The sequence below is a fragment of the Propithecus coquereli genome, unplaced genomic scaffold (genome assembly GCF_000956105.1).
Source record: "Propithecus coquereli isolate 6110/MARCELLA unplaced genomic scaffold, Pcoq_1.0 Scaffold756, whole genome shotgun sequence".
In the NCBI taxonomy this organism is placed as follows: Eukaryota; Metazoa; Chordata; class Mammalia; order Primates; family Indriidae; genus Propithecus; species Propithecus coquereli.
This window is the reverse complement of record NW_012153685.1, coordinates 1,232,732-1,258,277: the sequence shown is the minus strand read 5'-3', so window position 1 is coordinate 1,258,277 and position 25,546 is coordinate 1,232,732. Positions and strand designations below refer to the sequence as shown.

Genomic DNA, 25,546 nt, shown 5'->3' with positions numbered 1-25,546 from the left:
CATGGTGTTGTTAATTGTCAGGACCAGTATCTCCTTCCTGTAGAAGGTGTGCATTTACGACTATAAATCTTGGCATGGTGTCATGAGGTGAAAAAGCTGATGAAGTTCACTATTACTAGGTTTAAAAAAATGTATTTTTTAGGGTATTTTAAGGTGGATCTAATCTTTGGGCCAAAGATAATAACACAGGTTTCCAAAATAGCGGGAAAGAATGTAATCTTGGAATGGAATACTTATGTTCATTAGTATTTTGTAATAATTTCAGAACTATCATTTAATAAAGTATCACAAGAGGCTTTCAGTAGGATTGTAGTGGAAAGTTTTGAGTCCATCCATTAACTTTAATTTTTCTAGTTATTGTAGATTTCATGCTCATGAAGCTATTGGTAAGACATACAATCAGTTAAGTCTGACTATTTACAAATTTTGGCCAGTTTATTTTTCAGAAATCCATTTTGAGATTTACTCCTTCAGTTGACTTTGGGTTCTATGGAAAATGAATTTGTTGTTGAATCTGTGACACATTACAGAGTTTCTATGTAATTTGGCCTGTTCAGTGAGTGTCTCCATCACTATTTTTGTTTGTTTTTTGTTGTTTTTGTTTTTTGAGACAGGGTCTCACTCTGTTGCCCAGGCTAGGGTGCAGTGGCATTATGATAGCGCAGTGCAACCTCAAACTCCTGGCTCAAGCAAACCTCCTGGCTCAAGCAAACCTCCTGGCTCAAGCAAACCTCCTGCCTAAGCCTCCTGAGTACCTGGGACTACAGGCACGCACCACCATGCCCAACTTTTCTACTTTTTGTAGAGATGGGGTCTCCTCTTGCTCAGGCTGGTCTCAAACTTCTGGCCTTAAGCAATCCTCCCTCGTAGGCCTCCCAGAGTGCTGGGATTACAGGCTTGAGCCACCACGACCGGCTGGCTCTCCATCACGATTGATGGACAAAGATACAAGGAATTTAGTACTTCTACTTTGAGCCATGACAGAGTTTACTGCTACTGGACTTACCTTCCTATCACAAAAGAGTCTAAAACTGAAAAACTACTTAAAGTAATTGTTTCCAGGCATTGATGAACAGGCAGAACATGATTGTAATCTCCGAGAGCAAAGCACAGGTGAACTTCATAATCAGAAAGGTGAAGGGTCTCTGACCCTTTTCGAGAGTCATCTTCCCTAGAACCCCTCAACTGTCATTCATTTCACATGATTTTACCCATCTTACGTTCGACTTCTTTTTCATGTTTGTCAATGTTCCTCATGAGAGTTGACCCCAGACAGGTAAATACAGCAAACTTCGCTGAGAAGGAAAAAGAGATTCTTGCCCAAATTGTGGAGAAGGCAGTTGAGTCAATGAAATCCAAAGCTAACACTGTAATAAAGGAGAAAAGAACTTTCAAGGAAGCAATTAAAAGGCTATGCACGGATTTATTTTGCCAGAGCTATCAGCCACGCCTCCGCTCGCGCAGTGCGCCTGTGAGCCTAGCAGAAACCCAGTGCCCATTGTACAGTTACTTTCTCGGGTACGGTGCCTGTTCTTTTGACTGCTCCCTTGGTCCAGCCGCCAACCCCTTGCCCCAATTTCCATTTGCAATGGAAGTATCCCACAAACTAAACTGTAACACCCGGACCAAACCAATGGGAGAGAGGCAGTCTACTTTCACTTCCTGGGTCACTTCCGGAATCACTTCCGGGGTCGAGGCGAGGCCAACAACAACCCCACCGTCGAAGGAGGAGTTAGAGGTGGGGTTGCGTCTGCGCACTGCCGGAGCACGGAAGGCGGGTTTTGCGCATGCTCACACAAAGCGCTCTCTAACTCTGCTTCCGGTGAGGGTGTATTCACGTGTTCCGGAGTCAGAAAACTGAACTTAGCTTTACCGGGGAGCTCTGGCTTTAGGCAGGTAAGTGCCGCGGGTATCGTCCTTGGTTCCTGCGTTCAGTGGAACAGGAAAGTGTGCTAGGATTCATCTGTGTTCTGCTTCTGGTATTTTCTCCTCATGCCCTGAAACGTTGGATCCTGAGACCGAGCGGGAGGGTGTGGAGAAGCTTTGGTTACCATGGTAACTGCCTGACGCTAATTTGGGTCTTTGAGGGAAAAGGAGGATGTGCGTAACTACCCCTCAAACTACATGGTGGTGGGTCGGGTTCAAATTCAAGTGTGATTTCAAGTTCATGCTTCTAACCACAAAATTGGATTTTAAAAGGCTTGCAGTGTCTCTAATATGGAGAAACAAAATCTGAGGCACGGTAGCTATTTAGAGAGCTAGTGCAGTAATCTGGACAGAGTTTAAAGATGTCCTGAACCTAGGGTAGTGCTGTAGGATTGCAGAGAAGAAGAAAAATTGGAGAAATTTTGGGAGGTTTTATTAGCAGCACGAATATTCGATTTTATATGGGAAATGAGGGAGAAGGACCCCGAGCATTTTGAGGATTAAGTCCAAATCCAGCTTGGCGTTAATAGCTATCTTTCTAGATTCGTTTTCCACCGTCAGGTCTAACTGCTTTCGTTCCACCTCCTCCACACTCGAATTCAAGTCACGCCAAGTAGTTTGGTGATCTGTTTCCTAGAATGTTGTCCTCAGCTTTTCTATGACGTTAGGCAGGTTACATAATTTCACTAAGCCCCTCAGTTTTTTCAACGTTAACATGGAAGAAAATAATAGTACCCACCGCAGGATTGCCTTGGGGATTAAATTATATCATGTTTATGCCTGGTACATAGTAAGGGCCCAATAAATATTAGCTGTTCGTCCTATTTGTATTGTACTTGTCATATTATTTTGCTGTTGTGCATTTTGCTGTTTCTTCCTCTAGATGTGAGGTTTTAATTTTTTTTTTAGAGGGCAATATCTTATTTATCTTTTTATGCACTTGAAACATAGTAATGAGTCAGTCTTTTTTTTTAATGGATCATTTATTTTGGCTGCTGCTGACTTAAAATCATTTTTCACTTTAAAGGAGCTACCAGGTGTAATGAATTTTGCTGATCAAATGGTATTTATCAGATTAAAAGATGGCTGTTTACAACTCAAAAGCCTGTAGGTTAAGATGTACAGAAAGTAACTGGTATTTTCTGTTTGTAGTAGGTATGAGTGATTTCAGTGAAGAATTGGCAAGGCCTGTGACAAAGGATGACCAGGTGAAAATGTCCGTGCTCTCTGGTACAGGAATGCATTTTCCTTGGCTTCAAAGTTATGTAGAAACTGTGGGTAAGTAAAATAATATAGAACCACTTTAATACAAGGAGGTGGTGAGATTCTATATGGTTACAAAGTGAATAACCAAGCTGGTTTAATTTTCACTATAGGAATATGTGAGGTTTTTTTAGGCTTAAGCAAAAAAGTAATCATAAGAAATTGGTTCTTTTTTCTTTAAGAATCATTTGCCTCGGAATTAATAATAGATAGTCTGTATTATGGTAGATACAGATTTTTTGTCCAGCAATACTTAGCTCTTTTATCTCTGGCATTAGCTAAATATTGAGGATTCGCAGATGAGGAAAATATGATCTCTGCCATTGAGCATATAACTAGGAAGTGTTCAAGAAGTTTCTGGTGAATTGCATTGAAATTATTCCTAATAAAATTGATCGTGTAATAGGTTTCTTAAAAAAGTATTTTTCCACCGTGTTTATCTAATGTAAATACAAGCAAGTTTTTCTATGGAATAAATTCCCTATAAGAACATATTTAAAAAGCAGTTATCTGTATGATGGCATGTTGGGTAATATAGTCCTGGGAGTATATTTAGTCCAGCACTTTTCTTTTTTATTATTTCAATAGATTTAGAGGGTACATGTGATTTTTGTTACATAGATAGATCATATAATGGTGAAGTCAGGGCTTTTAGTGTACCTGTCCCCTGAATGTTGTACATTGTACCTGATAGGTAATTTTTGATCCCTCCTCCCTCCTCTCCACCCTTCTTAGTTTCCAGTGTCCATTATAGCACTTTGTATGAGCATATATACCCATCCTTTAGCTCCCACTTATAAATGAGGACATGTGGTATTTGTTTTTCCATTCCTGAGATAATTCACTTAGGGTGGTGTTGTCCAGTACCATCCGCGTTGCTGCAAAAGACATCATTTCATGAATGAGCACTTTTATTGCCCTCAGATAGGTCTTTCTTAGCCCAGCCTTCTTTCTCCTTGATAGAGATTCCTTAGTTCCTAGAATTTAACTTCCATTTTTTGGTTTTAATCTAAATATTATCTCATTTAATGATCTCAGTAAATTAATCCTCAGTAAATCTATGTGCTAGGCATTTTAGATATGAAGAAACTGAATCTGAAAAAAGTTAAACTCTTAAGTGGTAGTATCAGGAGTCAAATCCAGGTCTATCTGATCTCAAAACCTACACTTTTAACCACTGAGATATAATTTAAAATTGAGATAATATATGTGCATAGCAGGTGTTGAACAATAATAGTTCTTTCCTCTCTTCGTTTTATTTTTGCTAGATTAATGCACATGGCTTAAGGCAGATTTGAATGTATGGTACTTCAGAGGTAGTACTACCTCACCACTTGTAGGGAACTTACTAGTAATCTAAATTTGCTGCTAGTTAAAGCATACCTGGGCGTGTTTCCGTCACCAATGTTCTATAGAGAGCTTGAGTCACTCTGCAAGCAGATAGGTTTAAGACCAGAATTTATATGCTTAGAAATGTTTCATATGTTACAGATAGCCTTTAAATCCCAAATACTTTTTGTCTACAATGAGAAAATACTTGCAAGTAATATTGACATGGTATTGGCAATTAACCATAATAGAAAAACAAATTAGCCTAACAATTACTGTATTAATTCTTTTTTGCTGGTAGATATCTTTTGACATTTTGAAGGGCATGCCTGCTATGCCGCTTAGAATAAGAACTTCGAAGATGAAGCCAGTCTGAATTAAAGCTGTACGCTGAGCACCTAGGGTAGTCCTTGGCACACAGTATAGTGCTCAGAAAATATTTGTTGACAGATTGACAAGTCTCCAGATTCTTTCAGTGGCATTAGCAGTTAGGTTGATGACACTGGCTCTTTATTGTACCTCTCATTCCATGTAAAAATTTATTTTCCTTGAAAATGTTTGTTCTTAAAGTTGGTATCTATTGGGATTTATTCTTACTTGGGATCAAGTAAGATTATCTTTGTTTGCTAAAGAATGAAATGAAAGGAGAGATTTTCCTGAGGTGACTAGGCTAAGTTGGAAGACGGGGGTGTTTTCCAAGGATTTAGGTATAGTTGTCTAAAGTCAATTTCCAGTCTGAGCTGTGAAAGCTTGGGTGATAGAAGGGAACTTAGTCTGAGAACAATCCTTCTTTAGGTAAATAAAGGACATTTTAAGATGAAGTGTTTTGTCAGTTTTTAGGCTGGCTGCCTTGTATTGCCACTGATCCTGAGCAGCTTGTGGTTTAGAGAGCTGGGTGGGGCATAGTATTCTGCATGGCTAATAAGCACGGCCAGGTGATACTAATGCTGCTAGTTCCAGGACCACATTGAGTAGCAAGAGCCAAGGTCTCCAGGCGATTTGTATGTATTTTTAAAAAGTCTGAGATCACGAGTCTTCAAGCGTTTTCACTTACATATCCCCTAGGATGTTTTTGAAAAATTGTGTGCTGCCTTGTACAGTTTTAAGGTACCATCTAAAATTTTATTGTAAGTTTAATAGTTGCAAGAGATATAATTTCCAGCACGTTAGCATTTTTAAATGAAATTATTGTATTACTTTAAAAATATGTCTGATGGAATCTAACTAGCACAGGGATAGCACAGGGATGTAATACCTTTCATTATCCATTTTTAAAAATTTATGAAAAAGCTTTTAATAGATGGAAATTTTATATTGTTCCTTTTTCTGTTGTACTTCTTGCAATAAAAATATGTATCTACATTTAGGCTTATTTTTGTTAATATCCTATAAGTTTTTAAGAATTAAAATTTTTTCTGGGTTGTGACATCATTATAATTAATAATTGTATGCAGCTAATCAAAATAACATGGGCTGGGAGTCGTGGCTTACGCCTGTAATCCTAGCACTTTGGGAGGCCAAGGCGGGGGGGATTGCTTGAGGCCTGGTGTTTATGACCAGCCTGGGCAACATATGGAGACCCCGTCTACAAAAAGTAGAAAAATTAGCCAGGCATGATTGTATGCACTTGTAGTCCCAGCTACTCAGGAAGCTGAGGCAAGAGGATCACTTGAGCCTGGAAGTTCAAGGCTGCAGTGAGCTATGATCATGCCACTGCACTCAAGCCTGGGTGACAGAGTGAGACCCTGTCAATCAATAAATTTTAAAAGTGTTATTAAATTTGAAGTATTAAAAATAAATTTGTTTTTCGTCTCAGTAAAATAGGTAAGGTTAAATCTATCACTTTTTCCCAATTACTTTATATATTTATGGGTGACTATTATGCATTTCTAGAATGAGAAAAGATTTAGCATTGATTCTGTTATATTTTGTTTTAACTGGTAAAAATTCTGAAAAACCTCAGTCACATAAGTAAGATGGCAGTGAATGGAGTTTAGTTATAGCCATGTGTTGGGTCCTTGAACTTTTTCTAAATTATTCATGAAAAATTACATAATGATCTATTATAAAAGATTATTATGTTGTTCTGCAATTATTATAAGCAAAGAACTAGGAATCACCTAACTTGCAAAAGGAAAGCTTAAGAGTCGTTTACTTTTTCAACACCTATATTTTCACCTTCAGATAATATGTAATAATTTTGATTGTGAAGCCTTGACTATAGGCACAACTCTCTAGGAGATTAATTTTAGGAAAGAGTATATAAGATCTGCAAGTTGATTGTTTTAAAAGTATCTTTGCAGAGTACCTATTGGTCTTGGTGTACTTGCAGGGGTAGGGTACCCACCTGGCCTAGAAGGGTCTGGTAGTTGTGTGGGGAGGGAAGAGGAGGTAGCAGTGCAACTAGTCACTCATGTAGTGGGGCTGTCACTAAGCCCAAATATTCTTAATGCTTTAGAGATATAAATACTAATGTCTATAATTATTTTAATCTATTTATATTTAATATTGAGTTATTAGGAACTTAGTCCTTAAAAAATAAAAGCCCACTTGGAGTTTTCAGAACATTGATAGGTAATAAAGACCATGCTTGCCTAGGAAGACCCTGGTGATTTTCACCCATTCTAAATACCTGGCACTGTGCTTTTGGGGGCCTTTTTGAGAGATTCTCCCTAAATTTGTTTAGTGCAAGGATGAAAGGATGACTGAATCAGATTTGAAGGATCTGGTGACTCTAGGAGCCCAATAACATCAAAGTAGATATTTTTTTAATTTGCTAAAAATAGTTACTGTAGTGTGGAATGGTTTGTTTTAAGTGAAGCTGGCTTAGATGTTGGGGATAGGCTGGGTCAAATAATACCTACTGTTTAGTTGTTAAAATTTCTGCGTATTGGAAGGGAAGGCTTTTGAATAGTTGCATTGGAGTCACTGTGGATAAAGACTCTTCTCCTTCATTTTTATAGTGATTGGAGGGAAAAAGAAGAAGGATTTTGCTCAGACAACAAGTGCTTGTTTAAATTTTATCCAGGAAGCTCTGCTGAAGCACCAGTGGCAGCGAGCTGCAGAATACATGCACAGTTATTTGCAGACCTTGGAGGATTCGGATGGCTACAAAAGGCATGCTGCACCTGAGGTGAACAGATAGGAGTCCGCTGAAGAAATGATAGAGTCCCAGGAATTACTGCCTCCTGTTCCACCCACAGTGGCTTTTGCACGATCTCAAATTGATTTTGCTAAAAGCTACTAAAAGTCATTTGGGACGGAAAGTTTGTATTGGGACATTTTTTGCACACTTCTTTTTACCTATGATTATTTTAAAGGAGACTAAAAATAGTTTGACCTCTGAATTCTCAGATTCCCCAATATTCATTCATTCATGCCAATAATTCTTCCTTTTTCCCCTGTGTCATTATTTTCCCCCCTTTATGAGATGTTTCCCAACCCATCATCCTGTGAAGATTTTGTTATTTCTTTTGTCTTAAAGTTATCTCTTGACCCTCACTTCCTCTGCAGGCAGTGCCCATTTTTTCACTCTCCCTTTCAATAAAACTTCTTGAAAGAGTCATTCTCTTTCTCCAACCAGTATGATCCTTTTTTTTTTTTTTTTAGTTTTATTAAGACATAATTAACACCCCATACAATTCACCCATTTAAATTGTACAGTTCAATGTTTTTTTAAAATATATTCAGAGTTGTACAACGATTACCACACTCTACATTCAGAACATTTTTGTGTCCCACAAAACAGAAATCTTGTACGCACTTGAAGTCTTTCCCCATTCCTCCTCCCACTGCCAGACCCTGGCAATCTATTACTTTTTATTCTGAACATTTCATATAAGTGGAATCATATAATATGTGCTTTCTGTGAATGGCTTTTTTCACTTGGCATAATGTTTTCAAGGTTTGTCCATGTCGCAGCATGTATAAGTACTTCATTCTTTTTTTTTGCCAAATAATATTCTATTATATGGGTATAGCATATTTTATGTATCCATTCATCAGTTGTTAGACATTTGGCTTATTTCCACCTTTTCATTATTATGGATAATGCTTCTGTGAACTTTTGTGTACAAGTTTTTGTATGGATGTTTGTTTTAATTTTTCTTGGGCCTGTACCTAGGAGTGGAATTGCTGGGTCATGTAGTAACTGTGTTTAACCTTTTGAGAAACTGCCAGACTGTTTTCCAAAGTGGCCACACCATTTATATTCCCACCAGCAATATTTGAGAGTTCCAGTTTTTCCACATCCTTGCCAATGTCTGTCCTGTCTTTTTAATTGTGTCTATTCTTGTGGTTGTGGATCTCATCCTGGTTATGATTTGCATTTCCCTAATGACTAACGATGCAGAGTGAGCCGTTCAAAACATAAGTCAGATCATACCACTCCTCTGCTGAAAGCACTGTAATAGCTTCCTCTTTCACTCAGAGTACAAGCCAAAGCCCTCATAATTGCCTAGATAAGTTACTACATGATGTGCTTACTCTCTTTCCCCATTTGACCTTTCTGACCTTCTCTCCTATTATAGGTTGAGCATCCCTAATCCAAATATCTGAAATACGAGTGCTGAAAAATCTGAAACTTTGAGTGCTAATATGAGATAGTGACACTTTTGTTTTTGATGGTTCAGTGTACACAAATTTTGTCTCGCACAAAATTATTAAAAATATTGTATAAAATTGTCTTCAGGCTATGTATAAAGGTATATATGAAACAAATTAATTTTGTTTGAGACTTGGGCCCCATCACTAATCTCATTATATATAGGCAAATATTTTTTAAAAATCCTCCGAAAAAAAGAAATGAAATCTGAAACTCTTCTGGTCCGAAGCATTTTGGATGAGGGATGCACTAACTGTACTCTTGCACTGGTTTTTCCTTCTCTGGCCTCACTGGCCTCCTTGTTCTTACTTGAATGGGCCAGGCATACTCCTGCCTCATCCTGTTTGCTATATTTCCTTTACTTGGAAAGATCTTTCTTCAGTTATCACTATGGCTACCCTTCCTCAAGGCCCCTTTTCAATGATTCCTACCTTGATTATTTAAAATTGGAAATGTATTACTGCCCCCACCCCTACTTTCCGACTGACAGTCCTAATCTCCTTATCCTGCTCCATTCTTTTCTCATGACATTTGCCAATTTAATTATTGTGTTTTCTTGGTTATTGTCTGCTTCTCCACATAAAATGTAAAGTTTCATAGGGCAGGGATAAAATAGTGCCTGCATATACTGTTAAATTTGTTTAGTAAAAGACAATTTTTCCATAAATAACTTCATGTAAGTATCTCAGCTTTTACTAATACAGTAGTCATCACATCAATTAGTACCTAATAGAGCCCCCCCCAAAAAATCTGAAAAAAAAGTTTAACCATTGATTGAAAATTTGTCTATGGACTGAAGTTACATACATCTTTAAAACATTGGACAAGTTATAGACTCTTTTTGTCCAGATTTTGTTTTGTAAAATGAAGCAATTGGATCAGTAGTTTTTGAGCACTTGTTTGGCTCTTTTTGAATCACCTATGGCCTTTTTTTTTTTTTTTGAGACAGAGTCTTACTCTGTTGCCCTGGCTAGAGTGAGTACCAGGGCATCAACCTAGCTCACAGCAACCTCAAACTCCTGGGCTCAAGCAATCCTCCTGCCTCAGCCTTCTGAGTAGCTGGGACTACAGGCATGCACCACCATGCCCGGCTAATTTTTTCTATATATTTTTAGTTGTCCAGATAATTTCTTTCTATTTTTTTTTAGTAGAGACGGGGGTCTCGCTCTTGCTCAGGTTGGTTTCGAACTTCTGAGCTCAAACAATCCGCCCGCCTCAGCCTCCCAGAGTGCTAGAATTACAGGCGTGAGCCACCGCGCCCGGCCCACCTAGGGCTTTTGATGAAAATAAAGATTCCTGTATTCCACCCCAGCCGTGCTGGATCAGAGTCTGAATACTTAGAATATTTATTTGTAACAGGTATCCCAGGTAGTTCTTATATACAACTGGGTTTAAGAACAACTAAAATAGATAATCTCCAAATTTTCCGAAAGCTCCCAAATACTACAGTTTGTTATTCTACAAATGAAATCTTGATCTCTCTGAATTGGGAAGAGGAGTGTTATCATTATACCAAATGATAATATATCATTATAGCACTGATAGCATTTTGTATGTCTATACATCCACAACAATATGTTTGTTTACAGAAAGAATTGATTTAATGTTCACTTTAATTCACTTTCAAATTGATACTTACTTTAAGTTGGGATGAGGGAAATAGAGATTTGCTCCCATGAAAAAAGAAGAGCTCCAAGTTCTGTCACCAAAGTTTTGATGATCTGAGGGGAAAATTTTTTTTTTATTAAAATTTGTCCATAGCTGATGAAAATTCTTAAATTGGCATTCTAAATAGAGAATAAATATAGTCAATAGTTCTAGAGTTTGACGAGATCTCGGAAACATCTAGTTCGTTGCCCTCATTTTGCAGATGATAAAGATGAGACTGAGCCGAACGAAGAAGCCAATGTTAGGCTACTAACTTCCTAACGGCGCTGTTATACTTACCTGGTATTTTAATATTAATTTAAATGATTGAAAAGATTTTATCACGTAGATTGTAATGATTGGGCAAATTACAGTAAGATGTTGACAGTATTGGTCTTAGGAAAAGGAATTATAGGTTGTTTATTAATGTTGTAATCAGAAAAAAAAAACTGTCAGGCAGAAATTGGTTAATGGAAGGATTTTACATTTTGATAGTAATTTCTGCTTTAACAGATTATTTGGAAGCTTGGAAGTGAAATTCTGTTTTATCATCCCAAAAGCAACGTGGAGACTTTCAATACTTTTGCTGACCGGATGAAAAATATTGGTGTCATGAATTATTTAAAGGTAAGAATGTAGGCTTTATAAATTTACATTTGCAGTGTTCATTTTTTTTTTTAAATTGTGTATGTCAGTAATAAAGTAGATAATAATGTAAAAAGCATGGGAAAAAGGGTAAGGCATCTAGATAAGTAAGAGAAACTTGTGAGAACCATTTATTTTACTTCTTGGTTTCCAGTCACCTACCATGTTCTTTGACTGAAAATACCATCTTTTTGCATCTCCTGCACTGCTGAAGCCAGTCCTTCAGAGACCGCAATTGTACTTCATATGATGATGGACCAAATTCTAATATGTTTATCTAAGTCATTGGAGCTTAGAGTTGGTGTTTTTGGAAAAAGGAAAGTGCTAAACAGTTGGGAATTTGAATACACGAACTTGTTTTAATGTTCTTAATGTTTAGGTGGGACCTTCTCTCCAAATTCATGTATTCTTTAATAAAAATCTTATCCAAAGGGATTGAGACATTTCCAAAATGTTATTTATGCCTCTTTGTGATATATTTTTGACTCAAAGAATACTTTTTCAATACAGTTTTATAAATGCTTTGCTTTAAATTTTTTTCGGTGACCATAAAGTATTATTGGAACACTGCCACACCTGTTCATTTCCATATTGTCAATAGCTACTTTTGCATGATAGTGACCAAGCTGATTGATTGTGACAGAAATCATATGGCCCACAAAGCCTAAAATGTTTACTCTCTGACTCTTTTTAAGTTTTTTTTTTATTTTTTCTGTTTTCCAAATTTTTTTATTGTGGTAAAATATACGTAGTATAAAATATGCTATTTTAACCATTTTTAAGTATACAATTCAGTGGTGTTAATTATATTCACAGCATTGTTTCACCATCACCACTATTTCCAAAACTTTTCCATTACCTGAAACAGAAACTTTGTACTCATCAAGCAATAACTCCCAGGTAGACTGTCAGTGGAAATTAAATGGTGGCAGCTAAGGTTCCACTTAAGGAAGAACTTTCTAATTGAACAAAATTGAAAAAAGGAATGGCCTGCCTTGATGTTATGAGTATACTCCCCATCTCTTTTTTCAGGTAGCAACTGGATAACCATTGATTGGGGAGGGAGTGTGGGGTTTTATAACTAAATTGTTGGTTAGGTCCCTTTTAGCTCATAGACTTTGCTTAGTTGAAGTAAAGAAACTGGAAAGGAGCCTCATTTCTCACACTCCAGAGCTGGAGGACGATAATTCAGACAGGCAATAAAACATTTTTTTTTGTTGTTAATAATTTTTAAAACCACCTATGGGCCAGGCGCAGTGGCTCACGCCTGTAATCCTAGCTCTCTGGGAGGCCAAGGCGGGCGGATTGTTTGAGCTCAGGAGTTCGAAACCAGCCTGAGCAAGAGCGAGACCCTGTCTCTACTAAAAATAGAAAGAAATTAATCAGACAACTAAAAATATATAGAAAAAATTAGCCGGGCATGGTGGCACATGCCTGTAGTCCCAGCTACTCAGGAGGCTGAGGCAAGAGGATCACTTGAGCCCAGGAGTTTGAGGTTGCTGTGAGCTGGGCTGACGCCACGACACTCTAGCCTGGGCAACACAGTGAGACTCTGTCTCAAAAAAAAAAAAAAAAAAAAAACACCTATGACTGTTTTTCAGGCAATGTGCTAGACATGGTTCTTTCAGTAGAGGGAGACAGGCATGTAAAGGGAATGAAGTGCTGTGGGTACATATGCATACAGTTAGAAGAGAAAGGAGAAAATGCTTAGCTCTCTGGGAGCTGGGACTGAGTGGGTCGGGAATCAGGATGAGAAAGGAAGTGATGGTTGAGATAGTTTGAAAAAGCAAGTGGGTGTTCACTAGGTAGGCTGGGGAAAGGGTAGTTCGGCATGGCAACAGGTAATGAAGAGTTTGATAGCCCTGTATCTGAGGCTTTAGTTACTCTAAAAATTACCTGGGCAGGGGAAGTAGACAGCGCCCTGTGTGCCATACCTAAGGAGCCTGGATTTTATTCTGTAGGCAGTGAGAGCCATTGAGGGGTTTTGTACAAATAACTAACAAGATGAGATTTCTTTGGTAGCCACTCAGAGGATGGATTGTAGGAATGGAGAGACCATTGGGGAAATTATTGCAATAATTTGAGATGACAACCTTGAACTCTGATCTGTCTCTCTCTATATGATTAATTGTACTTCTCATTATTCTCTTTAATGTCATCGCTTCTTGTAATGCTGTTCTTTGTATAATTATTCTTATTGCTTCTCCTGTATTAGGAGTGTACTTTCCTTTCCATGTGAACTAAAGCCATTCTTTCACACCCCTTGTTAACATGTTTTCTCTAAGCTTATATAACATATAAAAAATAGTTAAATTTATTGATTGTCTGCTATGAGCCAAACTAGGCATTAGGTGATATGCAAACGCTCTCTCATTTAATCCTCAAAACACCCTTCTGAAGGTTTAATAATAATTGTTCTGTATAACAGATGAGATTCACAAATAAATAATTTGTGAATTATTATTGTGAATTATTCACAAATAGATGAATAATTTACCCAGGTTTATTTAGCTTTTAGGTGGCATATGAACTAGAATACTGTCTTTAAAGCCCCTGTTTTTTTCCATTATATCACATTGTCTTCTGTTTGCAAATTTACATAATTTAGCTCTTATTTATATAGTGTTAATTGCTTCTTGTGTCTTTCCTCTTTCCTAAATTGAAAGTTTTGGTTGGATTTTTTTTTTTTTTTTTTTTTTTGAGGCAGGGTCTTCCTCAGTTGCCCAGGCTGGAGTGCAGTGGTGGGCAATCATAGCTCCCTGCAGCCTCGAACTCCAGGGCTCAAGCAGTCTTCCTGCCTCAGCCTTCTGAGTAGCTGGGACTATGGGCATATGCCACCATGATTGAAAATTTTGATGTCAGGAACAATGTCATGTCATTCATATCCTGCCTGGTCATAGTGCAGTATATATAGTATATTTCTTCAGTATTTTGACTAATGGTTATCTAATGACTAAAATGTCAGTGGGCTTTTTCTCATAATTTTTGCAGATTTCCTTACAACATGCATTATACCTTGTGCATCATGGAATGCTTGAGGATGCTGACAGAAATCTGAGTCAGGCAGAGACATGGAGATATGGTGAAAAGTCATCTTCCCAAGAAGTATTAATCAACCTTGTTCAGGCCTATAAAGGGCTTTTGCAGTATTATAATTGGTCTACAAAGAAGAAGGAATTGTCAAAGCTTGGTGAGTAAACCTTGTGGGTGAGACTGAAGGGCAGAGGGAGATTTTTTTTTTTTTAAGAGACAGGATCTTGCTGTGTTGCCTGGGCTGGACTTAGAACTCTTGAGTTGAAGTCATCCACCCCACCTCAGCCTCCAAGTAGCTAGAACTACAGGCTACTGGTACCTGGCATGGGCAGAGGGATCTTAAGGAGCAATCTAGTAATTTCCCCACTGCATCCAGATATTACAGAGAGCAGGCATTTTATTGATTTAATTCTTGATCATCCTTTATAATATTTTCTGATACATCAAAAAACTTTTCGGTCATAAATTAGATTTAAGTCATTGCTTTTTAAGATTTGATTTTGTCAAGGATAAACACAACTGGACATAAGTCAGAGCTGTGAAAACAGATTTTATTCAGTAACTACTGATAGTAGAGGAAAGAGCTAAGCTACATTCTGATTTGCACAGAGGTAACTTTGTTTTTAAAGAGACAGTGCTTCGGGGGGGTCTTGAGCAGAGTCAGGGAAGTGAAAAATTGAAAAAGCAGAAGGGAGGGTTGGTTCATGTGAAACCCATCTGTGTTTACTGACTGGTGCTTATGGAAGTTAGGTGCCTACTCTCCCAAGAGATTGAGAGACAAGGTCCTGTCTTCAGGTGTTGGCTGGAACCAACAGTAAATTCTTTGGGCAGCCTTGAGTTTTCTCAGGCAGGCACTTTAAGGCGGATTAGGGTCATTGTAGAGATGTGACCTTGAGCTGCTGGAAACTATGTTAGTGTTTGTTCAAGCCTTTATAGGTCAAGGTCAGGGCCTAGTCTAGAAGAGGGCTCAGAGGAGCCTGCCTGGGGTTTGGTTAAGGAGAGAATCTTAGTCAATTTCCAAGAAAGGCTGTAGATTTTCTCCAACAGTCATTATTGCATATGGTATACATTTCTTCCTGTGTGTTTAGAATGGAATTTAATTTGTTTTATAATGTCATTTCTTAGAATAATATGTTTAAAGAATAGAGCAAGATAAAATCATTTCCTTTTTTTTTTTTTTTTCTTGAGACAGAGTCTTACTCTGTTGCCCTGGCTAGAGTGCCGTGGAATCAGCCTCACTCACAGCAACCTCCAACTCCTGGACTCAAGCGATCCTTCTGCCTCAGCCTCCCGAGTAGTTGGGACTACAGGCATGCGCCACCATGCCCAGCTAATTTTTTTTTTATATACATATTTTTAGTTGTTCAGCTGATTTCTTTCTATTTTTTTAGTAGAGACGGAGTCTCGCTCTTGCTCAGGCTGGTCTCAAACTCCTGAGCTCAAACAATCCGCCCACCTTGGCCTCTCAGAATGCTAGGATTACAGGCATGAGCCACCGTGCGCGGCCACATCATTTCATTTTTGTACAAAGGTGGTAATTTTCTTGATTTACTGACCATACTGAAAATTGAACATTCAGTACTCAAACTGAGTTCCCCTTCTCTTAACCTTCAGTGGTGGTAGTGTCCTCTTCTCTGCCTAGATTTGTGTTCTTTGGAGGTGTATGATTCTCTGCACTGTTCTTTCCCTTGTATAGTTTTTCTCCATAGCCTCTCTAGGATTAATCTCTTTCTGTTTCCACATCCTCCATCTAAATCTTAGTCCTGGTATTTATCACCTCATGTGTGGTAAGCAGTATTTCCTTATTATCCTTATGTGATAAGTAGTGTTTCCTTGGTCTCTGGGCATGTAGGTTCACTAATCTTAATTCCCTTCCCTCTTCTCTCAAGATACTTCTGAAGTGCTATCTTCATCATGATAATCTTGTGAGGTCTTCGTACAGTCTCATCTGGAATGCCCTCTACGCTTGAAGATACCTTAGATCCTGCCCCAACCCCTCATTCGTACACCTTCACCCTACTGTATAAGCTACACTATATATGTTCAGCCTGTATCATTTGGTTCTTCATCTCTTTTTAATTGTTCTAAGTTTTTTTATGTGTATTTTATGTGTGTCTTATCATCTAGACTAATCAATCTTTTGATGTCACATATTTGTCCTCTATTTTGTTAGCCTTATCACGATTTCTGTTGTAATATTTCTTTTTTTTAAAAAAGCTTACTGATATTAATTAGGTGAGTTTTAAAGTCAATATTTACTTTTCTTCTTACACATGGGTAATTAGAAGTCAAGCAAATATTTGATGATTCAAGCAGTCGGAACAGGGCATTTATACTGTCATTCTCATGCATAGATAAATCAGTACTTTTCTTCAACTCAAAGTTCTGTAGCAATAAGAGATGAAGATGGGATAATATGTAGAGCTCTTTAGATGATCTTTAACCTCAGATGTCTGTTTAATGAGAAAAAAACTTAGGACTAGTTCTACATAATGAAACTCGTAAGAACTTAACATGTACTTGTGCTCAGAATCAGCTTCAGATTTTTTCCTTGCTGCTGTGCCTCTGCCTTGGTTGGGTTTGATGCACTTGTGACCAGGAACCTCCCATGGTAAATTCACACCCAGTTTGTACTTAGGGATCTGCCTTTTTTTTTTCCCTTTAAAAAATGTTTTTGCATATCATTTCCTATCTACTTATCCCCTCATTTCTAAGCCCATATTGATGTATATTTACTTGATCCATTGGGAAAAGAATACCAATGCCTCTTTCTGTTGTGCTTCTGTTAGCTATTGTTTTTGGAAGACTGAGTAACTTTCCATATAAACCTTTAAGATTGTGAAATAGAACATATACAGAAAAATGATATAAAACACATGTGTGATATAGTAGATAAATGTAAAGTGAACATCCATGTAACCACCACCCAGATTAAGGATCACAATGTATTGTCACCCTAACCTGAAAGTTCTTCACATATGCCTTCCTGATCACACTTCCTCTCATTCTGTCTGAAGAAAATCACTACACTGACTTCTATGGTAATCAGCCCCTTGCTTTTCTTCATACTCTTTCGACTCATGTATACATCCATAATATAATTTAGTTTTGCTTATATCTGAATGTTATATTTAGATTCATACTATATATATATTCTCGTGTGCCTTGCATATTTTGTTCAACATCGGTTTTAAAATACGTACATATTGTTGAACATAGCTCTAGTTTATTCACTGTTACCATTATAAAACATTTCATTGTATAATATTCATGTTTTTCCTTCTATTATTGATGGTCCTTTAAGTTATTTTGGTTTTGAGCTATTATAAGTAATGCTGCTTTGAAATTAAGCCCTGTAAATTTCTGTACTGGTGCACATGAGCATGCATTTCCGGGAGAATTGTTGTCATGGAGTATGTGTATTTTCAACTCTAGCATATAATATGCTAAACTCTTTCCAAAGAAGTTACTAATTTATACTCTACTGGCAATCTGATTAGAGTTTTCTTTTGTCTATCTTGTCCTTAACATTTGTTATGATCAGAGTTTTCACATCAGCCAATTTGTTGGGTGTAGTGGTCTCTCATGTTTTTTTTTTAATAGCTTTATTGAGAATTGAGATATAATTCACATACTATATAAATTCACCACTTAAAATGTCCAATTCATTGGTTTTTAGTATATCCACAGAGTTGTGCAACCATAATCAAAGTCAGCTTTAGAATACTTTCATCACCCTACAAAGAAATTCCATGCTTTCACTTCTCCCCAATCCCTCCAGTCCTAGGCAACCACTAATCTACTTTCTCTCTGTGGATGTTTGCCTGTTCTGGATATTTCATATAAATGGAATCATACAATATGTGGTCTTTTGTAAATGTCTTCTTTCACTTAGCATAATGTTTTTAATGTTGTAGCATGTAATGATACTTCATTCCTTTTTATTATTGAATAATATTCCATTGTATAGATATGCCACATTTTATGTATACATTCATCATTGATGAACAATTCAGTTGTTTCTACTTTTTGGCTATTTTAAATAACATTGCTATGTACATTCATGTACAAGTTTTTGCATGGACATTTGTTTTTATTTCTCTCAGAATAAAGAATAAAATTGCTGGGTCATACAACTCTATGCTTTTGAAGACCCACTGGACTGTTTTCCAAGCAACTGTACCATTTTATATTACCATTGTGATTACTGTAGCTTTGTAGTAACTTTTGAAGTATACTGTACATCTTCCAACTTTGTTCTTCTTTTTAAAGGTTCTTTGTTCTTCCTTGGTCCTTTAAATCTTCATATGAATTATATTAATAGAATCAGCTCGTCAGTTTATGCAAAAAGGTCAACTGAGATTTGACAGGACTTACATGTATCTGTAGATCAATTTAACAATAGTAGGTCTTCCAACCCATGAACATGGGCTATATTTCCATTTATTTAGGTCTTTTTAAGTTTGTTTCAACAATATAACTTTTATACCTAAGTATTTTAGTGTTTTTGATGCTTTTGCAAATGGCATTGTTTTCCTAATTTTATTTTCTAATTGTTTGTTGTAGAGGACATTTTGTCTGGGAACGGTTCCTTGTTATTTTTCTCAGAACATGCCTGTGGGCTTGCAAACGAGCCAGGGCGCCCTGATCTGCAAACAGGAGGGGCTAGAGAGTTCAGATGCAAACATCTGCTCTCCGGAGACGAAACAACAAGGAACGGGACGTGTTGAGTCGGGACAGCGTGGGAACAAAGACATTGCGGTGGAACAGTTACCAAACAGGCTATGTTAAAAATAAAGATGCTGCAGGAGGAAGGCACTGCAGTCTTGTACCCTCTTTGTGTGTGTCTCTTTGTCTCTGTGTTCATTCCTCGTGCCTAGAAACGGGCCACGACAGTTCATTGCAAGTGTATAAATATAAAACTGATTATTGTGTATTGATCTTGTAGTCTGCAACCTTGATGAACTCATTTATTAGTTCTAATAAGTTTTTAGTGGATTCTTAGGATTTTCTATGTACAAGATCATGTCATCTGCAAATAGAAATAGTTTTACTTCTTCCTTTCCAATCTGGATGTCTTTTATGGTACATTCTTGCTTAATTCTCCTGGCTAGAACCTCCAGTATAATTAAAAGAAGTAGTGAGAGAGGACACCCTTGCCTTGTTCCTGATTTTAGGGGTAAAGCATGCAGTCTTTTATCATTGAGTTTGATGTTAGCCATGGATTTTTCATAGATACCCTTTATCAGATTTAGGAAGTTCCTTCTGTTCCTAGATTGTCAAGTGTTTTTATCATGATGGATTGCTGAATTTTTTTTTTTTAATGCAGCCAGTTCCACCAGGGTTTTGAATTTTTTAAAATGCTTTTTCTGCATCTGTTGTGATGATCATGCGTTTTTTGTCATTTATTCTGTTGATTTGGTTTAGATCAATAGATCTTTATTATTTGCATTAATTGATTTGCAGATATTAAGCCAACCTTGCATTCCTGGAGTAGATCTCACTTGGACATGGTATATAATCCTTTTTATATGTTCCTGGACTTAGTTTCCTAGTATTTTTTTTTTTTTTTTTTTGAAGATTTTCACATCTGTAAGAGACATTGATCTATAGTTTCTTGTGTTTTCTTTGTCAGGTTTTGGTATCAGGGTAATACGGCTTCATAGAATAAGTTTGGAAATGTTCCTTTCTGTCCTTTTTTGGGGGAAGAATTGATGAAGAATTAGTATTTTTCTTTAAATGTTTCTTAGAATTCACCACTACAGCTATCAGAACCTGGCCTCTTCTTGTGGGTAGTTTTTTGATTACTAATTTAACAGAAGTCCACAATACTGAATGACTTTTAAAAATCTTCTGTCTTGGCAGATAAGGAGGATTACACATATGGCACTGCAACCCGAAGTGTGGTCAACCGCAGCTGGAAGACATCTGTAAATCTTGGTGCATTGATTAAAATTCCTGGAGTTTGGGACCCTTTTGTGAAGAGTTACGTAGAGGTAAGTAGAATTTTTTATGAAATTTATTAGTGGAATGTCTTTTTCTGGTTTGAATGATTTCTGTTTATTTTACTAGTATACTGTAAATGTTACTCTGTTTATTTTCACCAATGGGTAACCCATCATCGTCAAATATCTATAAATTAAATAGCAGTATAGTCGTAAATGTTACTTCTATCTTATTCTTTTTGAGCTTAAAAGCAGGAACATCTTTTATGATTTTGTGTGATATAGAAGGAAAGAAGACAAAAAGTAGATTACAATATACAGGATGAAGAATAATGGCTTTTAGGAAGTTCATAAGAATGTTCTGTCATCCCAGAGTCATTGTAAAAGGACTGAGGGCCTTGGCACTGGGCACTAGGAATAAATCTTTAAAATAATTTGCTTTTTGAAAGTTAATGAGTGCTAAAGTGATAATTGTGTTGTCTGAAGATAATCCCCAAAACCATATCCCAGTGAATATGGGAATTCTTGGGTTAGGATGGAAACAGAACGAAAGGAACTATAACTAGTATACACTTACTTTGTGTCTGAAAGTGTGTGGGGCACCAAGGTTAGTTGCATCCCATTGCTAGTCATTAGTGTACCCTGCTTTGGAGACTCTTACAAGAAAAGTTCTTATGTTGAAGTTACTGCATTTTTCAGTAACAAAATATCATAAGGAAAAAATGGGAAACCATGCAGGCCTTTGTTGGAAGTGATTGTCTGTGTTCCACTGATGTTGTAACATGCACTGGTGAAAGCAAAAAATAGTGTTTATTGTTCCCTGTACAGTACTGTTTGTCAGTTTTGTGATTTTTTTTTTTTTTCCCATCAGTAAAGTTAAGGTGATCGTCTGTATAGCTATCTTACAGAATTTAGCGAAGATATCATGACTTATTTTATATAGATGCTGGAATTCTATGGGGATCAAGATGCAGCCCGAGAGGTACTCACCAATTATGCATATGATGAAAAGTTCCCATCAAATCCAAATGCTCATATCTACTTATACGACTTTCTAAAGAGAAAGAAGACACCAAGAGCAAAACTGCTAAGTGTGCTTAAGGTATAGAATTTTTATTTCAGTGTTTGAATGGGGGTGGGGATCTACATTAAAATGTTTTTACGTCATTGCTTTCCAACTTTAATATAGCACGCATAGAAAATTATAATATATGTACAGTAAACTGAGATAAACAGAGAAAGTTGGCTCCAGCTGCAGACTCCAGGCAGGCACCCTCTATACCACACCCCTCCCCTGCCCAAGTGAGGCTGAGGCGAGAGGGTCAGTATTTTAGAAACTCTTTGCCACCTGGTTGGAAAACTCTGCATTGATATTTTTGAAAATTGATTTTATTGAAATTTAATTTTCAGACAGTAAGACACGTAAGTGTACACTTGTATACATTTTAACAAATGCATATATCCACGAACCACCATGATAATCAAGATATAGAACATTTCTATCATCCCCTGACTTAAAAGTCCCTCATTTCCCTTTGCAGCCAATCTGCCCACATACCCCTAATCCGAGGTAATCACTGATCTGCTTTTTGTCACTATAGATTAAATTTTACCTCTTGTAGAATTTCATATAAGTGGAATCTTATAGTATGTACTCTTTCTAATCTGGCTTCTTTCGCTTAGCATGATGTATTTGAGATTCATTCATGCTGTTGTATCAGTAATTTGTTTCTTATCACTGCCGAGGAGTATTCCATTTTTATATGTTTTACTTCTTTTTTTTTTTTTTTCCGAGACAAGAGTCTCACTCTCTTGCCTGGGCTAGAGTGCCGTGGTGTCAGACTAGCTCACAGCAACCTCAAACTCCTGGGCTCAAGTGATCCTCCTGCCTCAGCCTCCTGGGTAGTTGGGACTACAGGCACGCTCCACCGTGCCTGGCTAATTTTTTCTATTTTTAGTTGTTTGGCTAATTTCTTTCTATTTATAGTATAGATGGGGTCTCGCTCTTGCTCAGGCTGACCTCGAGCTCCTGAGCTCAAGCAGTCCTCCCATCTCGGCCTCCCAGAGTGCTAGGATTACAGGTGTGAGCCACCGTGTCCGGCCCACGTTTTACTTCTTGATAGACATCCGGGTTATTTTTACTTTTTGGCTATTATGAATGATGCAGCTATGAACATTCACGTGCAAGTCTTTGAGTACACATTGTATTTTCATTTTTTTGGGGCAGCTACCTAAGAGTGGAATTGCTACCTAAGAGTAGTAAGGAAAGTATATGTTTAACTTCTTAATAAACTGCCCAACTATTTTCTGAAGTGACTGTACCATTGACATTGTCATATCATTGTACGAAAATTCAGTTTCTCTACATCCTCTCCAACGCTTGGGATTGTAGCTCTTTTGAATTATATACAGCCATTTTAGTGGGTGTGTAGTGATATCTCATGTGGCCTTAATTTGCATTTCCCTAATGACTAATGATGAGCATGTTTTAATATATCTGTTGGCCAGTCCTATATCTTCTTTTGTCAAGTATCTTTTGAATATTTTGTGTATTTGAGGGGCGCAGGTTATTTTTCTTCTTACTGATTTGGAAGTTTTTATGTAATCTGGATACAAGTCCTTTGTTAGGTATATGGATTGTGAATATTTTCTGTCAGAATGTGCCTTGCCTTTTTGTTTTTTTAACAGTGTCTTTCAAAGAGCAGATACTTACAATTTTAATGAAGTTCAATTTATACATTTTTTTCTTTTATGGTTGTGCTTTTTGTGTAAGAAATCTTTGCCTGTTCCAAGATAATAAAGATTCTCTTCTATGGTTTTTTGTTTTTTTTTTTTTGAGACAGAGTCTCACTCTGTTGCCCAGACTGGAGTGCAGTGAGTGGTGTGATCATAGCTCACTGCAGCCTTGAACTCCTAGGCTCAAGCAGTCCTCCTGCCTCAGCCTCCCAAGCAGCTAGGACTGCAGCTACAAGTGCCCGCCACCACTCTTGACTAATTTTTCTTGTTTTTTGTAGGGATAGGGTTGTTGTCCAGGCTGATCTTGAACTCCTGGCCTCAAGCACTCTTCCTGTCTCAGCCTCCCAAAGTGCTGGGATTACAGGCATGAGCCACCACACCCAGCCTTCTTCTGATTTTTTTTCTAGATATGCTATATAGTTTTATGTTTAGATCTATGATAGATTTTTAGCTATTTTTTTTGTGTGTGTGTGCTGCGAGGTAAGCATAAAGGTTTATTTTTTTCCATATGATTGTTCCAGCACTATTTGTTGAAAACTGTCCTTTCCTCATTGAATTACATCGGTAACTTTGTTGAAAATCAGTTGGCTGTATATGGAGTCCATTGTGTCATTAGTGTAGCTTTATAGCAAGTCTTAGAATCATATCATGAAAATCATACAAATTTGTTCTTTTTCAAAATTGTTTTTGGCTTTTCTAGGTCCTATGACTTTCCATATACATTTTAAAATCAACAAAAAAAATCTTACTGAGATTTTGAGTCTCTAGCTCAGTTCTGAGAGAATTGACATCTACACAATATTGAGGTTTCCAAAGTGTGAACATGGTATGTGACTCCATTCATTTAGGGCTTTAATTTCTCTCTGAAATGTTTTGTAGTTTTCAGTGTGTGTACTTTGTGAATTTTGTCCCTAACCGTCGCCGCTATTCCCAGAGCTTTTTCATTATCCCAAACAGAAACTCCTCACTACCCTCTCCCCGCAGTCCCTGGAAACCTCTAATTTCATCTCTGTGAATTTGACTATTTTAGGTACATCCTATAAGTGGAATCATACATTTGTCATTTTGTGTCTTCCTGGTTTCACTGAGCATAATGCTTTCAAGGTTCATGCATGTTGTAGCATACATCAGCATGTCCGTTCTTTTCAAGGCTGAGTAATATTCTGTTGTATGTGCATATGACATTTTGCTTATCCATTCATCTGTTGATAGACATTTGGGTTGTGTCCACTGTTTTGGCTACTATTAATATAAATAATGCAACTGTGAAGATTAGTGTGCAAATATTTGAGTCCCTGTTTTTCAATTCTTTTGATCATATGTGGAGTGGAATTGTTGGATCATATGGTAATGCTGTGTTTAACTTTTTGGGGAACCATTAAACTGTTTTCCACGGCAGCTACACTATTTTACATTCCCACCAGCAATTCCTGATCCTCACCAGCACTTGCTAGCCCTGCCTCCACGCCCCTCTCCCTTTTATTTTTTATTTTTTGAAACAAAGTCTCACTCTGTTGCCCGGGCTAGAGTGAGTGCCGTGGCGTCAGCCTAGCTCACAGCAACCTCACACTCCTGGGCTCAAGCAATCCTGCTGCCTCAGCCTCCCGAGTAGCTGGGACTACAGGCATGTGCCACCATGCCCGGCTAATTTTTTCTATATATTTTTAGTTGTCCAATTAATTTCTTTCTCTTTTTAGTAGAGACGGGATCTTGCTCTTGCTCAGGCTGGTCCCTTTTATTTTTGAGAATAGCTATCCTAATGGGTGCCAAGTGCTATCTCATTGTGGTTTCGATTTGCATTTCCCTAATGGCTAGCGATGCTGTGCATCTTTTCATGTGCTTATTGGCCATCTGTTTATCTTTTTTTGAAGAAATGTCTATTTAAGTCCTTTGTTCTTTTTTGAATTGGGTTGTTTGATTTTTGTTGTTAAATTGTAGGAGTTCTTTACATACTTTGTAGTCAGTTTTAAATCATGATATTTTAGAGGTGAAAGGAAAAGTCCTTTTCAGTCTCAAAAAATGACTGAGAAAAGTTCTTATCTATCAATCTTCTTTTAAAAGGCCAGTTATCTCTGATCTATACTTACATGTTCATCAAAATTGACATTTCTAAACCTTCAGATGTGGAAACTACATTTTATAAATTTTCCAACAGGCTTTGTTTTACTAAACATAATAGTTTTAAAGTTTCTATTTTTATTTTGCTCCTTAAGATTTCCTTTTATTCATTTGTAAGACAAAATATTAATGATAGTTACAAGACTGTGCCTTTACTCAGGTTGCCAATCATTAATGGGTTTTTAAAAGATTTTTTTAAATGTTACAGAAAATATCTTTATTCAACATGTAATTTCTTATTTATATTCAAGACATGACAGACTTAGAGAAATTCTGTTTTTCCTTTTGAAAAATACAGTAT

At 37.2% G+C, this 25,546-nt stretch overlaps 1 protein-coding gene across 1 annotated transcript in view; it reads left to right on the top strand.

Moving 5' to 3' along the window:
• The first annotated feature begins 1,835 nt into the window (after nucleotides 1-1,835).
• TAF1A (TATA box binding protein (TBP)-associated factor, RNA polymerase I, A, 48kDa) overlaps nucleotides 1,836-25,546 on the top strand; it is a 31,391-nt gene continuing 7,680 nt past the window's right edge. Inside the window, exons 1-7 of the mRNA XM_012662185.1 lie at nucleotides 1,836-1,896; nucleotides 3,079-3,204; nucleotides 7,482-7,651; nucleotides 11,282-11,395; nucleotides 14,405-14,603; nucleotides 20,312-20,442; nucleotides 21,335-21,493. Coding sequence (XP_012517639.1) covers nucleotides 3,084-3,204; nucleotides 7,482-7,651; nucleotides 11,282-11,395; nucleotides 14,405-14,603; nucleotides 20,312-20,442; nucleotides 21,335-21,493 — 894 coding nt within the window. The 5' untranslated portion in view covers nucleotides 1,836-1,896; nucleotides 3,079-3,083. The remainder of the gene's footprint in view (nucleotides 1,897-3,078; nucleotides 3,205-7,481; nucleotides 7,652-11,281; nucleotides 11,396-14,404; nucleotides 14,604-20,311; nucleotides 20,443-21,334; nucleotides 21,494-25,546) is intronic.